This window comes from Ovis aries, chromosome 14 (genome assembly GCF_016772045.2).
Source record: "Ovis aries strain OAR_USU_Benz2616 breed Rambouillet chromosome 14, ARS-UI_Ramb_v3.0, whole genome shotgun sequence".
Taxonomy (NCBI): Eukaryota; Metazoa; Chordata; class Mammalia; order Artiodactyla; family Bovidae; genus Ovis; species Ovis aries.
Genome location: NC_056067.1, coordinates 10,703,837 through 10,720,358, shown reverse-complemented (window position 1 = coordinate 10,720,358; position 16,522 = coordinate 10,703,837). Strand labels below are relative to the sequence as shown.

At 53.4% G+C, this 16,522-nt stretch overlaps 1 protein-coding gene across 5 annotated transcripts in view; it reads right to left on the bottom strand.

Annotated features, from left to right (window-relative positions):
- KIAA0513 (KIAA0513 ortholog) overlaps positions 1-16,522 on the bottom strand; it is a 55,245-nt gene that overhangs the window by 15,519 nt on the left and 23,204 nt on the right. For all 5 annotated transcript variants that reach the window (XR_009596153.1, XM_060397891.1, XM_060397892.1 and 2 more), the window contains 7 exons: positions 9,494-10,001; positions 7,469-7,568; positions 6,594-6,667; positions 3,465-3,535; positions 2,046-2,250; positions 1,660-1,700; positions 1,109-1,187 (listed from right to left, as the gene is read on the bottom strand). Coding sequence is in view for 4 of the 5 variants with exons in the window: in XM_060397891.1 (XP_060253874.1) it covers positions 1,109-1,187; positions 1,660-1,700; positions 2,046-2,250; positions 3,465-3,535; positions 6,594-6,667; positions 7,469-7,568; positions 9,494-9,822 (899 nt within the window). In the remaining variant the exon portion in view is untranslated. The remainder of the gene's footprint in view (positions 1-1,108; positions 1,188-1,659; positions 1,701-2,045; positions 2,251-3,464; positions 3,536-6,593; positions 6,668-7,468; positions 7,569-9,493; positions 10,002-16,522) is intronic.

Sequence of the window (16,522 nt, the reverse complement as noted above, 5' to 3'; positions counted from 1 at the left end):
TTTCCAGCCAGCTGCCGCCCAGCTCTGGCCGGCTACACGGCTCCCACGCCCTGTCCTGTTGTGCCAAGCTCTCATGCCGCTAGACGGTATTCCTCATGGGAGGGGAGCGTCTGACACCCTTTGGGTTCCAAATGCTAATCTGCCTCCAACTTGTGAGTAAATAAAATAAAACACGTGGACGGAGAGGCTCTGGAGGGACGAGGGTGTGCTCACAGCAGAGGGTGGAGTGTTCCCTGACCATGGGTTTCCCACTCCATGGCCTTTGTGTGCGTATGGTATTTATTATGTAAAACAGCTGGCGGCTGCTGCTGCTAAGTTGCTTCAGTCATATCCAACTCTGTGCAACCCCACAGACAGCAGCCTACCAGGCTCCTCCATCCCTGGGATTCTCCAGGCAAGAAAACTGGAGTGGGTTGCCATTTCCCTCTCCTAAAGCAGCTGGACTAGGACATAATTTACATACCAGAAAACCCACACTTTCAAAGTCTACCACTCAGTGGGTTGGGTTGTGGTCTATCCATGGACTTGTGCAACTGTGCAACTATTACCGCTGTCTGTTTCCGGGACCTTTTCATCATCTCATTCCCTGCTTCCCCCGGACCCTGGCAACCACCAGTCCACTGTCTCCAGAGCTTTGCCTCCTGGACACTTTATGTAAATACACTGCATGGTCCTTTGGGCCTGGCTTTGGTCATTTGGCATAATGGTTTCCAGGTCCACCCACGCTGTGGCGGGTGTGGGTGCCCCATTCCTTTACGTGGCTGAGCAACAGCCCACACTGTGTGCATCTGCATGGACGGACATCAGGTTGTTCCCATCTCTGGGCTCTTATGAATAGCGTGTCATGAATGTATGTGCACAGATTTTTGCCTGAGTACCCGTTTTCAATTCTTTTGCACATCTACCCAGGAGTAGAATTGCTGGGTCTTGGGTTAAAACTCTGTTTAACCTCTGAGGAACTGCCAGGTCGTCTTCCAGAGTTGCTGCTGCCTCGGACAGTCCCACCAGCAGTGTATGAGGTTCTAATTTCCCCGCATCCCCGCCAACACTCACTATTGTCATTTCTATGGAGCTGGCGGCTGCTGCCACAGGTGGAGGGTGGCCTTACCAGATGGGCTGCTGCTTCAGGTGTGTGTACAGGTAGATCTTCTCTCCTTTCCTCTCCTCTTCCGGGCTGCACACAGTCACTGTGGGACAGGGAGGGAGACTTGAGCGGGGCAAACCGCCCCAGCAGCCCTCCCAGCAGGCCCCATGTGCCCCCAGAGTCACATAGACACGCAGTGGAAATTCCAGGGCACCTGCCCTGAGGCCCACATCAGTAACAACATGCTCAGGCCTGGCCCTGAGGATTCAGTCCAGAGAGGGCCCCACAAATGGCTCCCCCACCCCAGAAATGTTCCTTGATGTCCCTATGATGAGGAGTTGGTCCCCAGAGAAGTGGTTTTTCAATAGAAATTCAGTACTAGATTACAGGCTGGAGCAGGGGCAACTGGGGAATCACGCAGGACAGTGTCTCCTGCTACGGGGAGCTGGAGCCCCAGATGTGTGGGCACCTGCCCAGGGGGGGTTGCTGGTTTGCTGTGGGCTGAGCTAAGGCCCCGAGGGGCTGCAGTGGTGCCACCCGGGCGCCCACAGCCCTGGGGCCCAGGAGGCACTCACCCGTCTTCCGCGGCTTCTCCTGGGGTCTGCCCTCTTCCTCCCTTGGGGAGAGAAACCACAGAAGTGACAAAACAATCCCCTGGCCCCAGTTTCCCAAAGAACCCTTCAACATTGCTTAAACAGGATTATGTCTCATGACCCATGTGTACATTTAGGTGGTTTTCTGAGAGCATGTGCATGAAATCAATGCTACATTTACCAATCGCCAGTCTTTTAGAACTGAGATGTGGAAAACTCTGGAGGGCGGGGAAGCAGCTGCGCTTCCCAGAGCGGCTCTCAGGCCCCAACGACAGCCAAGGAGGCTGAGGTGCTTCCGTCACCAGGCCAGGGAGCAGCCTCCTGGTCACACCCGTGGCCGGGGAGGGGCGCACACAGGGCACACTCACTCGCTCCTCCTGACTGGGGGCCCCTTGGGCTTGGTCTCCAGCCCAAAGAAGCCCTTGACGTTCTCCGTCTTGGCCGACGTGTTCTTCAGCAGCCGCTCGGCAATGTCCTTCTTTTCCGCCAACCAGCTGTTGGCTGACTTCAGGTAGGAGTCGATGCTCCCAGTTGGCTTCTCCTTGGACTCCATGGGGAGCAGGTGCGGTTTACCTGGCGGTGGGAGAGCGATGAGAACCGACTGGAACCACAGAGGCCAGGGTCACCGCCTCCGCCATCACTGGACAAGCTGATGGGAAGCGAGGGGCTCAGGGATGCCCTCAAGAAGGTGCAGGGCCTGGGCCCCTGCGCTCTCAGGCAGTCCCTAGGCACCTATTGTGTCCAGGTCAGCCAGGGGTCACCAGGGACAGAAGAGGAAACAGGCAGGGACCCAGCCCCCAAGAAGCAGTGAGTCCAGAAGGTGGGTGCGCAGCGCACATAGGTAGAGGGCAGCACAGAGTGTGCTGAGTGGCACCTGGGCTCGGCCTGAAACAGGAGGGTGTTGGGCACAGAAGATGCTAGAGGAGGGCAGCCAGGAGAAAGGAGGAATGTCCCTCCCCAAGGCTGTGTACCGACCAAGGTCCAGGCAGCCCCGCAGGCCCAGGTTGCTCTCTCAGGCCAAAGGGCCCCAAGCTGAGGAGTCAGGCCAGTGGCCAGTAGGATGGAGTTGAGATGCAGAGGAAGGGGATGCTAGAGTGAACCCATGGTGCCAGTGCTGCCCTGACCCAGCTCCAGCCCCTGAGTGGGCTCCCAGAAGCTGTCTCCTTAAGGAGGCCTGAACAAGCGCCTGTGGTTGCAGCTCAAGGAGCTTAACAGGGGAGCCCTCTAGCTGCGATGTACCGCGAGGCCCCAGGGCCATAAGCCAGCACAGATCAACCTGCCCTCTGCTCAGAGGCAGCTCCAGCCCACAGCCCAGCTGCTCCTCTTCACCGTTGTCCACAGCTGACCCTGCATTCACGTTCACCCAGAATATGAGACCTGCACATCCTCACACCAGCCATCCCAGCATCCACCTGAAGCATCCTGCCCCATGTGTCCACCTTCTCGTTTCCTCATAGCCGACCCTCAGCCTCCCGACCCTTCTCCTCCTGTTCCAGGAGTCTCCCTCTTCCTCAACCCCACCCTAACACCAGCTCCCTTTGTTTTCTGGGTGCCCCGCAGCTTTGCCTTAAGAAATCCTCACTTGGGGACTTCCTTGGAGTTCCAGTGATAAAGAGTCTGTGCTTCCACTGCAGGGGCTGCGGGTTCGATCCCTGGTCAGGGAAGTAAGATCCCACATGCTACGCAGTGCAGTTAAAAAGTAAAAACTAAGTAAAAAAGAAATCTCCACTCGATGGGCGTTGGAAGGTGAGGGTCTGCCCTCCCCGTGAGCCGCGCCAGGGCCTCACCGATGTGGTAGTAGGTGAAGCACATGGTCATGAGGTTCTTGGCGGGCCCGAAGTCATCCATCTGGTGACACCTGAAACGGGGAGAGTGGTGACTGGCTGATGGGTCCCCCGACCCGATTCCCTCTGCATGTTCCTGAGAGGACCAGCATACTCACAGACACGTCTAACTGTTACCTCACCCACCTGATGCTCTGGAGGAGAAGCCACAGAAAGAGCTCCCCGGGTCCAGGGACACAGCCTGGGAGAAGGTCTGATTCTGGGTGGGAAGGCCCTCGCCATCCATCTACCAGGCCTCTTTCACTGTCAAGGTGGGACAGCCAGGGCCCAGGAAGCTCGACCCTGCCCCAAAGGGCAGCCCCAGAACTGGAGGATGGGCCTCGCATCTCAGGCCTATACCTGCATCTGGCCCTACTTCTCGGGAAGGAGCATGGGCTTGGGTGATACGCAGACGTGGGCAGCACCAGGGTCACCTGGAGAGCGTGTTAAGATGTGGATTTCTGGGTCCACCCTGGAGTCTCTGGGTCAGCAGGTCTCAGGCAGGGCCCAAGAACATGCATCTCTAACAAACTGCCTTGGGAAGCTGATGTTCTGAGGCTCCTGGCCCAGAGATAGCACTTTGAGAATGACTGGGAATATGAATACCTACCTACCCTATACCACTTGCTGAAAATCAAGGTAATCGATTACATACCAGAGCCTGCACTAGGCTAGAAGATGTCCTAGAGATGTAAAGGACTGTACTTACTATATTTAGAGTATGAGATACACATGGATCCATTCAACTCAGCAAACAAAAAAAGGGGAAAAATCTTCAAAAGCAGGACCTGCCTGCCCCTGGGAATCTGTAGCTGCAAAGCTATAATGATGTCCACTGGTGCTGCTGCTGCTAAGTCGCTTCTGTTGTGTCCAACTCTGTGTGACCCCATAGACAGCAGCCCACCAGGCAACCCTGTCCCTGGGGTTCTCCAGGTAAGAACACTGGAGTGGGTTGCCATTTCCTTCTCCAATGCATGAAAGTGAAAAGTAAAGGTGAAGTCACTCAGTCGTGTCCGACTCTTAGTGACCCCATGGACTGCAGCCTACCAGACTCCTCCATCCATGGGATTTTCCAGGCAAGAGTACTGGAGTGGGGTGCCATTGCCTTCTTTGGATGTCCACTGCAGTACCATGAATTAGAAAAGAAAAGGAGGAATCAGCTAAAGCCCATTAACAGGGCAGGTGCTGAGTAAATCTTGGTATAGTCATGCATTCATATATTACAACACCTCATAGCCATGGCCGGAGAAGGCAATGGCACCCCACTCCAGTACTCTTGCCTGGAAAATCCCACGGACAGAGGAGCCTGGAAGGCTGCAGTCCATGGGGTCGCTGAGAGTCAGATACGACTGAGCGACTTCACTTTCACTTTTCACTTTCCTGCATTGGAGAAGGAAATGGCAACCCACTCCAGTGTTCTTGCCTGGAGAATCCCAGGGATGGGGGAGCCTGGTGGGCTGCCATCTATGGGGTCGCACAGAGTCGGACACGACTGAAGTGACTTAGCAGCAGCAGCAGCAGTAGCCATGGCAGACGCACCACTGAATGCAAACGTAGGGGACTGTACTTTTAGAAGAAGCATGTCCTTGCTGGCGCGTGCGTTATTCAGAGTGGGGTTATCGCTGGGAGATGGACCAGAAGCGAGAGAACCTTTCCTTTTCCTCCTAGGCTTCGGTGCCTTTCCATTCTGTTCCCTCATGCACTTTCTTTCCTGTTTAGTTTTTCACTTCAGATAAGTATTTCAAAAAAGAAAATCAACAGACATTATCTAAACAGTGGGATGAGGGCCACTTTATCATTTAACATAAAAATAATCCAATAAATCTAAAAAGCTACATTTCTATAACTTTTTTTGCAACCATAAAAAAAATATGCTCACAAACAAAGTCATGGAAGGAGTCTGTGTTTAAAATTTAACTCCCCCAACCACCCAGTGTACTTATTTAAGGAATAATTAAAAGAAAAATGGAGAATTAGATAAGCATGTTACCATATGGGGCATAGCATATGTGACACCATCTATAAGCAGTATACATTCATGAAAGTTCCTATAGATACAAATGTCTGGAGGTGGAAGTGTCCTCAGGGCGGGAGAGCATGCTGACCCCCGACCTCTGTGCAACTCCCAACGCATCCCCAGAGAGTGTGGGCCCTTGACTCCCTCCACAAGGCCTCTCCACCCAGGCCAGGATTCCTCCTGAGCACACCCGGAACTTGGCACATTCAGAGTAAGTGTTAAGAAAAATAGGGGCTCCTTTCTTTTGTCAGTTTTCCTCCAGTCCATGCCCTGTGTTCATGGGGAAGAGAAAAAGGTGGGGAAAGTGGCCACAGCCTAAGCCACAGACCAGGACCTGCTCCAAGGCCACACTGAGTTGATGGGGCAAGTGGGTTTAAATGACGGTCAGATCAGAGTCAGGGCTTCCCTCTGCCCCCAGTTTCCCATGCACCTGCCCCATGATTAAAGTCACTGCTTAGTTACCCCCGGGCAGACACGGCTCCTCCCGTTCACACTGCAGAGGGCATGTCCATCTCTGAAGCAAGTCAGGGCGTCTGAATCAGGTCGAGTCCTAAAGCCCCAGGCCTCAGGAGCAGGAGCCCCACGAGTCATCGGCCAGCCTCCACGGCCACACGTTGGCGGGGGGCTTCCTCCCAGCCCACATGGTCCAGGACACCCTCTGAGACAAAAGGCCCCAGCAGTGCCTCACTAGGACTCCGGGCAGGTGACATCATCCAGCCATCTCATTACTGGGTGATGAGAGTGTGTGTGGAGCAAGTCACTACAGGAAGTCCAGAGAACCCCGATCTGGGCTGGAGGAGGACAGGGAGGGCCGTGGAATCACAGCCTGTCTCCAGACAGGTGGGGCGGGGGGAACTGACTCACACCCAGCTGTGGCCCTCTCCTCTCCTGCCGGGTGGGGACTGTGCACTTTCCCGTGAGATGCTGGTCATGACTCCCAGCAGATGCCAGGGAGTGCCAGAGCAATCGAGCTGATGACGCATGTGTGGGGCAGGTACTCATGACTGGGGTCTCGGGCGGGGAGGGAGGAAAGATGAGCAGTTAGGACGGAGGCTCTGAGCCACAGCATCACTTACTCGAACAGGACCACCGCGAAGGACTGCACCAGGCGGTAGAAGGTGGGCTCTGAGACGCACTTGGAGTTGCAGCGCTGTCCAGGAAGAGGGCAGATGGTCAGGCAGCCGCTGGCAGAGCTCTGCTCGGCTCAGAGGGGCTGGAGGCTCACCACCACTTCTCTAAGTGCCGAGCATCTCTAAGTGCAGCCCCGCTTGGGCCCAACACGAGCCCTGCTCCACAGAGACCCGGACTCAGCGAAGGGCTGCCCTGACCCCAGACCGCCCCACATCATTCCCTGTGTCTCTTTGTGAGATTTTAAAAGCTAGGAACTTTACCCACTCACCCACACATGGGGAAGTATGGAAGGATGCGACCCCAAGGTGACAAGGCTGGCTATTTTTTGGATGGGGGATTTATGGGCACTTTTTCTACTTTTGCTTACCAGCATTTTCTAATTTTTCTTGTGAGAATAAATTAGTTGTGATAAAAAAATACATTTTAATAAATTTTATTATTGGAGCATAGTTGCTTTGCAAAGTTATGTTAGTAAAAAGTACTTTAAAAACTAAGAACTTCATCCATTTTACAGGAAAAACAAAAAAGAACCCATTGGCTATTTACAAAACTTCTCATCTGAGCTTCCACGGCTGTCATTGTCTTCAATACTTTACGAAAACTGAATGTCGTGGGTTCTTTAATAAAAACATGCGGGGACACAGCCCACGTGCTTGTCCTTAAAAGACGAACATATCTGGAATTTCATGTGGCTGAGAGGCCAGGCTGCATCTTCCACTATTCTAAAAAGGCCTTTTTGAAACATCTCTAGATGAGCTTCACATGTTTTTCCGGTGGGGTCGTTTCTCCCGAGCAGGTGACAGCCCTGTCACCCCCTTACCTGGGCGCTCACATACCGGGCAAACCATTCCCGGCCTTTCCCGTTCTCGCTGCTGCAGTACTCGCCAAACTTGGCTTTCTCCTCCTGGTCCAAGTCCTCCCTGGAGAAGAGGGCAGAGGAGAAAGACAGGTAAGCTTTAATCCTCTGGAACTAAAAGGACTACAGCCGGGGAAGAGGAAGGACAGCACACCTAAGTGCAGGCGACGCTGGACCCTGGACCCCGATCCTCGCCTCGGCTCCCCAATGGACTGCACTCCACCAAGTGCAGAGGCACATTCTAGCCTCTGGGCAACCTTGAGAGCAATGGGTTTATTGCTGTTTCCAAGATGAGGACCCTGGCTGGAGGGTCAGACACAACTGGGGAATAGCAAGCAGGAGCCCCATGTAGACTTCCTGGCTCCAAAGCCCACGAGACCACCCATCACAGTGAGGTTTGGGCACTCACAAGGTCCACAAGCCTCTGACAGCTGGGCTCTCCAACTCACCCGACCTCCCCTCATCTTTAGAGCTGATGAGGTATGGAGCCACCCACTGGAGTTAAGAATTCCTAACCTGCTCAGTTTCAGCAGGACATACAGAGCCTACGGTCTGAGGCCCCTCCAGCCATCAGAGGGCCTCGTTGCTTATTCCACTCACTTCTGAAGGGCCAGTCTGCTCTCTGATGCTCCCCAGCTCTGTGTCTGAGGGGTGAAGATTAGGGAGGGGGCCCCAGGCCTGTGAGTCACCACCACCAGGGTGGACAACATGCTCACCTGATCTAAACCACTTCTAATCACTTTCGTGGGGGGGCGGGGCAGTACTCTACCTCCAATCTAATGACTAAATTGGGGTAGCAGAAGGCTGAAGATCAATTGGCTTTTGTAATTTCATTTATTTAAGGTTTCATAGAAAACATCTTGGCCTGATTTATCCCAAAGTACCAACACCAGATGAAACATAATAATTTGCCAGGCATGTGCATGGAGCTTTGGAATGAATGCTCTTGAAAAGACATCTGACTCAGTTGTCCAGGTTCCATACTGCCGACAGACAGGCTGCCACAAATCTCGATTGGCCTTCCTGGCAAGTCAGTGAGCTTCTGGGCTTTCTCCCCTTTTCATTAACTGGGTGTACTTGGAGAAAGCTGACTAATTTCAGTGTGAGTCAAACAAAATAAGTAGGAAGCCACATCTACTGCTATCCCAGAATGCACTCAAAATCACACATAAAAGCATTTGGGGGATGGACAATTATTGGGATGCTAATAAACTCTTTTCCTCTCCAACCACAGAGAAAACTGAGCCACATCTGCCAAAGGTGGAAATCACCCTGCCAGTTAACCACTGAGGGGCTAAAGCACAACAGGAAACAACATCCTCGCCGTGTGCCGTCAACAGGCAGAAATCCTTCTTACACTTTAACGAAGCTGGAAAAGGGTCCCTTTGGCCAGAGCTCCTCAGGCCACATGTGCCCATCTCAGAGGCCTTGTTAAAAGCAGATTCTGACTCAGGGGGTCAGCTGGGGCCCACGACTCTGCGTTTCTAACAATCCATTGGTGCTGATGCTGCAGGTCCTGAGGAGGGACCTTCAGCATTTCACGTGCTGCTGTGCAAAGATGCAAGAGCAGCATCGAGACCTGAGGCCTGAACTGAACCCGTGTTTCCCTTTCCCCTGCTGAGCTGGTAACAGCTGTGAAACAGATTCCCAGGTCCAGCCTCTGCTTCTGCACAGCTATCTATGCTCCTGGTTCAAACCGTCAGAAGCCACCAAAGCGAGGTGGGAGAAAGGTGCGAGGGCAAGTCCCCATCCTAGCAGCTGAGTCATGGTAGCAAGAGGCATTGGTACCTGAAACCTTCTGGCCTTACAGCACCCCTAATTCGCTGTCAGCTACAACACCTTGGAAGGCATGCCCACGGGGGCTCACCTCAGATGCAGAGGAAGCAAAGCCCAGCCCTGAGCGGGGGGAAACCTCCCCAAGGGGGTCTGCAGGCAGCGTGTGGTGCTGAGCCAGGGAGGTGCCAGCGGCGGGTGAGGGCTGGGGCTTACCCTCCAGAGAAGATCTTCTCCACGTAGCCGCGCATGAACTCGCGGAGCTCCAGCAGCTCCTCATCCTTGGCCGAGTCAGCGCTCTGGTTGGAGGAGAAGGACTCGTTGGAGGAGGAGCGGCGGTACTGGCCCCAGGATGGGTGAGAGGGAGACTCGCCCATGTCGTTCTCGCTGTCCGCAGACTCCGTGGTCTCGCTCTCCGAGGCTCCCTCTCCCGGGGAGCTATCCCCATCCTGCAGCTTCGGGGGCAGCGCCTCCAGCGGCGAGGAAGCAGATGGCTCGGCCCCAAAGTCAATCAGCGAGCCCACGGGGACCTCGGGGGCCTCCATGGCTCAGGTAGGGGGGCTGCAGACCAGGACGTCGGGTGGGGAGGCTGGGGGACGGGGTTCCCAGGTGCGTCAGCAGGAGCCGGAGGCAGAGCGGGAGCCCACCGGGCGCATGTGCGCTGCTTGGAACTGCTGGCGGCTGGGACTGACTCCTCCAGATGGCCCAGGGGGCCCTAAGGCATCTGTAATGGAAGCAGAAAACACATCATCGTTCTCACCATGAGAGCTTCCCAACTTAGATGAAGGAATTAGAGCACTCCTGCCCCATCAGAAAAGTAAAAGTAAAGTCATGTCCGACTCTTTGCAATCTCTTGGACCACCTGGCTCCTCCGTCCATGGGATTTTCCAGGCAAGAATACTGGAGTGGGTTGCCATTTCCTTCTCCAGGAGATCTTCCCGACCCAGGGATTGAACCCGGGTCTCCCGCATTGTAGGCAGACGCTTTACCATCTGAGCCACCAGGGAAGTCTTCTGCCCCTCAGAAGAAGCTCCCAACTTCCAGAATTTGGGCCAGCTCTCTGCTGATGTCCTCTGCCACTCCCTCACCATTAAACATCCGCCATATGATGGGCAAACAGCGAACAAACACACCAATCAGGCTTTCTCCAGACTAAGCAAACAGACCTCAAGGGGGGCTGCTGCCGCTGACCCGCTCCCCACTCCAGCTGACCAGGCCGAGGCCGATAAAACCGGAAATCACCCGCCACCCGCTGTTACTGGATCAGCAGCGGTGGAAGACGGTGTCCTCAGGGGCAGGCTAGGCACATGGGCTCCTCACCTCCAAGGCCCAAGGCTCTCCCTTCCCGGTCCCCTTCTCAGCTTTGGCCGACTTAAGACCCAGGGCCTCCCCGGCTGTCACATGTGGGATCATCATGACCCCTCAAACCCTTCCATGGTTTCTAAGCAGCATTTGCCAACCAGACCCACCTCCTCCTCCCTGCCCGCTCCCTGCACCAGGGCCACCCTAGGCAACGGCATCCACCTCCTGGTGCCGGTCCTTCTGACCCTTAGGCTGTGTGGTCCTTTCCCTTCTCCTCCATCTTCCTCGCCCCACCCGGAATTCTATTCATCCCTCTAGACTTGGCTGAGTACCACCTCTTCACAGACACTTTGCTCAAACCCTGTGCAATCTATTTACTGATTCCTGTGTGGCCACACTGGAACTCTACTGACACTCATTTAATAAGTCTGCTTGTTTGACAGATAGATATTAGTATTCCTGCTAACCCCACTAAAGTATAATCCCCTGAGGGGTGGACCATGCCTCAGTCACCTTTGTAGCAATATGTGAGCGCCCAGCACAGTTCAGTTCAATCGCTCAGTCATGTCCAACTCTGCGACCCCATGAACCGCAGCACTCCAGGCCTCCCTGTCCATCACCAGCTCCTGGAGTTTACCCAAGCACATGTCCATTGAGTCTGTGGTGCCATCCAACCATCTCATCCTCTGTCGTCCCCTTCTCCTCCTGCCCCCAATCTTTCCCAGCAACAGGGTCTTTTCAAAAGAGTCAGCTCTTCCCATCAGGCGGCCAAAGTACTGGAGTTTCAGCTTCAACATCAGTCCTTCCGATGAACACCCAGGACTAATCTCCTTTAGGATGGACTGTTTGGATCTCCTTGCAGTCCAAGGGACTCTCAAGAGTCTTCTCTAACACCGCAGTTCAAAAGCATCAACTCTTCACTGCTCAGCTTTCTTTACAGTCCAACTCTCACATCATACATAACCACTGAAAAAACCATAGCCTTGACTAGATGGGCCTTTGTTGACAAAGTAATGTCTCTGTTTTTTAATATGCTGCCCTGCACAGAGTCTTAACTAAGTGTCCACTGTATGTTTGCTGGATGGATGACCAGACCTGACCGTGAACATGTGCTTGGAGTTGGGAAGCTGATGATGCAGGCAGAACTGGGATTAGGATCTCTGCTTCTAACCAGGTCTCCACCAGTCAGTTCAGGGGTCACCTGCCAGTTCTGGGGTGCCTCCCCAGTGACAAGAGAGGAGCCCTCCTGATACGAGTCCACCTTGATCCTGGGCCCCTGTCCCTGTCCTCTGCCTCTAGAGATCCCAAATATCTAAGACAACACCTGGCAGATAGGTGGCTTCCCATACCGTACAACTAATGCATCTTGTGAGGCAATTCAGTATCAAAACTGCATTTACTGCCTCTTAAGAGCTTAATGTCCATGGATTGATGATGGGCTCCTCCAAATGCCCCAGCCCAGGATATTTTTAGATGTCCTGAGTCAGAAGGGTGGGATGGCTGCCTCCCTGTCACTGCAGAGGCAATGGCCCCCTTCAGGAGAGTCCGACAAAGACTGCCTTGGTCCAAAAAAGAGCTCCAGCATGAATCCCAGCTTGAACTTTCTGGGCCAGAAGAGCAACACAAGGTGTGCAGAGAGTCCACAATTACGGAGCAGTGGGCTGGGGTCGGGCCAGCCCTGGGCACTTTGTGCCAGCAGGCGGGTGAGCTGTGGCCTCTGCTCCCCGGGCCGGGGTCCCAGTCAGAGACATCAAGGGCAGGGGAGGGCTCTAAGGTCCTTCGGACAACCATGCTCTCTGCTCTCCAAAGAAGAGAAGATCACACCTATAACGACTCACCAGATATTAAAAATGGAAAATCACACACTAGGAAAAATGTGTGTAGCTACTATGATAGGAAAAATTGAGTTAATTATACTTATGTGAGAAATTCACCCAAATCCAAATCCAATTTTTAAAAAATCTATAACACTACTCATTTAGGCAAGGCATACAAAAGGAAGCTATTAAATTCTTAGACAATTCTTCAACCCATACTAATAACCACACATACAGATAGGCAAATCAAAACAATTAGGTACCAGCTTACAGTACCATGTAAGCAAAAATGTGAAAACTATAAATTTTCAAAGCAGATGAGATTGTGATAAAACTAATATTTTCAAACAATTTCAGCAACAAGGATAAATATTAATAAGATTTTAGAAAGCAATTTCCATAATTTTTAATCTTCTTTCCTCTGATCCAAGAATTCAAATGCTTGAAATTTATTCTAGGAAAGTAATTCCAAACAGTCAAACAGTTATGTGGTCTGTAACAGTATTTATAATCCTCATAAATTAGGGGGGAAATCTAGATACAGTCAAGTGGCAAATAAAATCTAACAACTTGGTGCAATGGTAATCAGTGTATGATGCAATTAGAAGAATTCACTTTATACATAAACAAATATTCTACAGTCAACAAACATTTACTAAATCCTACTGCATGCCAACCTCTGTTCTGGGTGCTGGAAATACTGAAGTGAATGAGTTTTAATTGTACTATAATTACAATCACGTCCACGTATGAAAAAGGACTGAAAACGCAGACAGAAATGTATAATATTACAGTGCTAAATGGCAACCCACTCCAGTATTCTTGCCTGGAGAATCCCAGGCACGGAGGAGCCTGGTGGGCTGCCGTCTACGGGGTCGCACAGAGTCAGACACGACTGAAGCGACTTAGCAGCAGCACAGTGCTGGCACTGAGATCTCCCTTTTTTATTTTGCTATCATTAACCATGTAGTTTACAATGAATAAAAATTCAGAGGAAAAGGAAACAAGTATCTTGAAACATTTCAGGATTTAGTCTGAAGGCTCCATATTTACCAAAGCAGAACCCGACAGCACTGAAGGGCAAAATCAGACCCTACTGTCACGGCTATTTCTGGTTAGGCCTCAGGCGCTTTCAGAGGCTGGTGGGGAGCTCTCCCAGCGCCTTTCTAGCTTGGAAATTCACGGTGTGCATGAATCATTCTTTCCCAGAAGCCTCCTCAGTGGGCTCAGGAAGGAGGGGACAGGGTGAGGAGTCTGGCCCTGCAGGAGAGGAAGCACAGGTGCAGGAGGGTCCTGGGTGCCATGCGGGCACTACGGGCTGCAGGGTGCATGCCCCTCTGCCTGGGGATCTCTTCTCTCAACCAAACCTGCTCCCGAGGCTGAGATGCAGGTGAAGCAGCCGCTTATGCTGAGGGGCTTGGAAGTACCCCACCCCCTTCCTTCAGGAAGGGAACAGAATTATGGGCCTCCATCCAGGACAAGGTGACAGTCAGTCTCAACACCCCAGGATCACACACTTCGCTCGACTCCTGTGATCTCTAGCTAGAGAACTTAGAGGAAGTGGGCCCAGGGGGACTGACTGCACTGTCCCTAGGTAGGGCCAGCCAGGGGCTGCCGCTAAGGTTTGTGGGCCCACTGGGATCAGACCTAAAGAACTTTCTCTCTCAAAGTGCTGAAATCCACTTTGTGAAATCTTCTATTTTATTTCAAAATACCTCTGGGCTAAAGAAGACATGTCTGCAGGTTGTACTCAATCCCTCTGCTTTGTCCTGCTTACAAGAAGGTCCCCAGACCCACTCCAGGACCACAGCTCTGGGTTTTAAATCAGAGTGGAACCTCTGCAAATAGCACTGATACTAAAAATGTCTTCTACAGACTTGCAGTCAAACGGACCTTCCTGCAACTGCATCCTCACAATTCACCTCCTGGGCCCTAGAGCAGAAGCCTCTACCAACCAAGTGAGTGAACCAAACTAGACTAAAATCCTAAGTCAGCCTATGGCTCTAAGAGGAGCCTTCTTCAGACTCGGGGTCAGAGAAGTGGGTAGCTGAGCCGAGATGGAAGACTCATAAGAACCCATAAGACTCTAGGGTCTTCTGAGCAGAAGCCAGTGTCTTAGGGGAAGGAACAGCCCACACAGGGGGCCTAGGCAGCCATGACTTTGGAAAGTTCCAGACAAGGGAAGGCTAAGGAGGGAAGAGGTTGGTAGGGTGGAGGGGCTGCAGATACCAGGACCCTGGGTTGGGTGCTCAGGGTGCCTGGCAGGTAGCCATGGCAGCAGTGTGGAACAAGAGCAAGGGGGCCAGGGGAGCTGGGCGCGGTGGGCGCGTTCTTCCAGGAGCTTTCCTGACCTCATGCGCCCCCCCCCCAACCCCCGTGCCCCACTGTGGCAGGAACTCGGAAGGAGACTGCCTTCTGTGGCTGCGGACCACATCTCCTGAGGCTTTGCTCAAACCCTGATTTCCCCAGCACCCAGAGCACCTGGAGCGAGCACTTCTCCAGCAGGCTGGCCCTGGGCAAGCACACAGGTTCCCAGGGCCAGGGGAGACTCCAGAACCTTCTGTAGCTCTCCCCTGCCATCCGTGTCAGGCAGCTTCCTCTCCTCCAGTGCCCCTGAGCCACCAGAGGTGCTGCATCTCCCACCAGAAGAGAGGACACGCTGGCTTCTGCTCCCTCCATCCCGCCCACCCTGCCTCTCACAGCATCAGGGACTCGAAGCTGGGGGGCAGGGAAGCAGGGGGCCCCCTGTACATGGTTAAGAAGTGACCAGGCACGGAGTCCAAGCTCGGGTCAACGTCGAGCCCAGGCTCTCGATCACTACGTTGTCCCTACAGGGGCCTCTCTGATGCTCTCCTGTGGGTCAGTCACCTCCCGAATCTACACCATGGCCTAGAAGGTAGGCCCAGGGCCACTCTTGTCAAATGCCCTCCCTGCCCCGGAGCAGAGAACCTCATGCAGGTCTTCACTGCACTTGCTAGATGGCTTCTCCCCTGCAGTCAGTCAGGCTTGCTTGAGGATATTATTTCACCATTTCCCCTTTATCATAAAGAGAAATTAGAGAAAGATCTGGAAACACAAGAGGAGGAAGAAAAAGCTGATCCCACCATGCCAACAAAACCCCACCTCCACCTGCACAGCTGCCCTCCTGGTCTCGGTCAACAGGAAAACTCCTTTCCTACCACGGCAATGCCGAGAGAAATCCGGATGTGCGTCCTGCACCTAGCAGGGGCAATCCCTCCCGCGACAGCTGCAAACCTCAGGTGACCCAGTGAAGATGGTCTTGTCCAGTCCCCGAGGAGTGTCTTATTTCAAGCAGACCTCACGAAAGGTCAACTGACAGTCTGGGTTTGGCTGTAGGGACAAGGGGAGGGCAGATAGGCCCCTGCCTGAGGTTGTCTGGGGCTGTCTTGAGACAAGTGAGCTCGATCCGTGATTAGACTAGTTATCTCTTTCGGTTCAGCCATTAAGAGACTCAATAATGAACAGTTTCCAGGAAAACTGCACCTCACTGGAATAGCTGGAGGAGAGGGGAAGGAGAAGAAATAGGGGACACCTTTCCCACGTGCTGCTGCACCCATCGCCCAGTAGAGAGGCTGCTGCAGCCACGATGGGTGGTTCCACAGAGCCCCGCTCCCCTCCCCGGGCACCCGTCTGTGCCCTGGCAGGGTCCCAGCAACATGGAGTGCGGCAACAACTTCCACACCTGCCCAGCCTGCCACAAACAGTCAGCCTCACAGCACAGAGATTCTTCCTGGGGCTCCATCAGCATCTGTTCTGCGAGCGCCCCTCCCCCTCTACAGTCCCAGGGCACAGAGAGCCCCCTGGGCTGGCCTGGGGCTGCGGGGGTGAGGAGGAGCCTCAGCCTGGCTGCAGAGGCCAGCCCAGCAAGCCCCAGCCAGATCTCAGCCACCACTGAGACTTGTGAAAACCTGCTCCATGTTGCTCAGAACCTCTCCCACAGCAAGACGACAGCAGAGACCTTCATCCACCTCTGCAGGGGCTGACCAGCTCAGCCCCCAGCTCCCGACAGATAAATCCGCTCAGAGATTTCTGGCTGTGTGATAACTGACATTGTTCTGGAATCAGGAAGAAATGTGGGGCCATTTGGGGCTTTGAGGCAACAGTC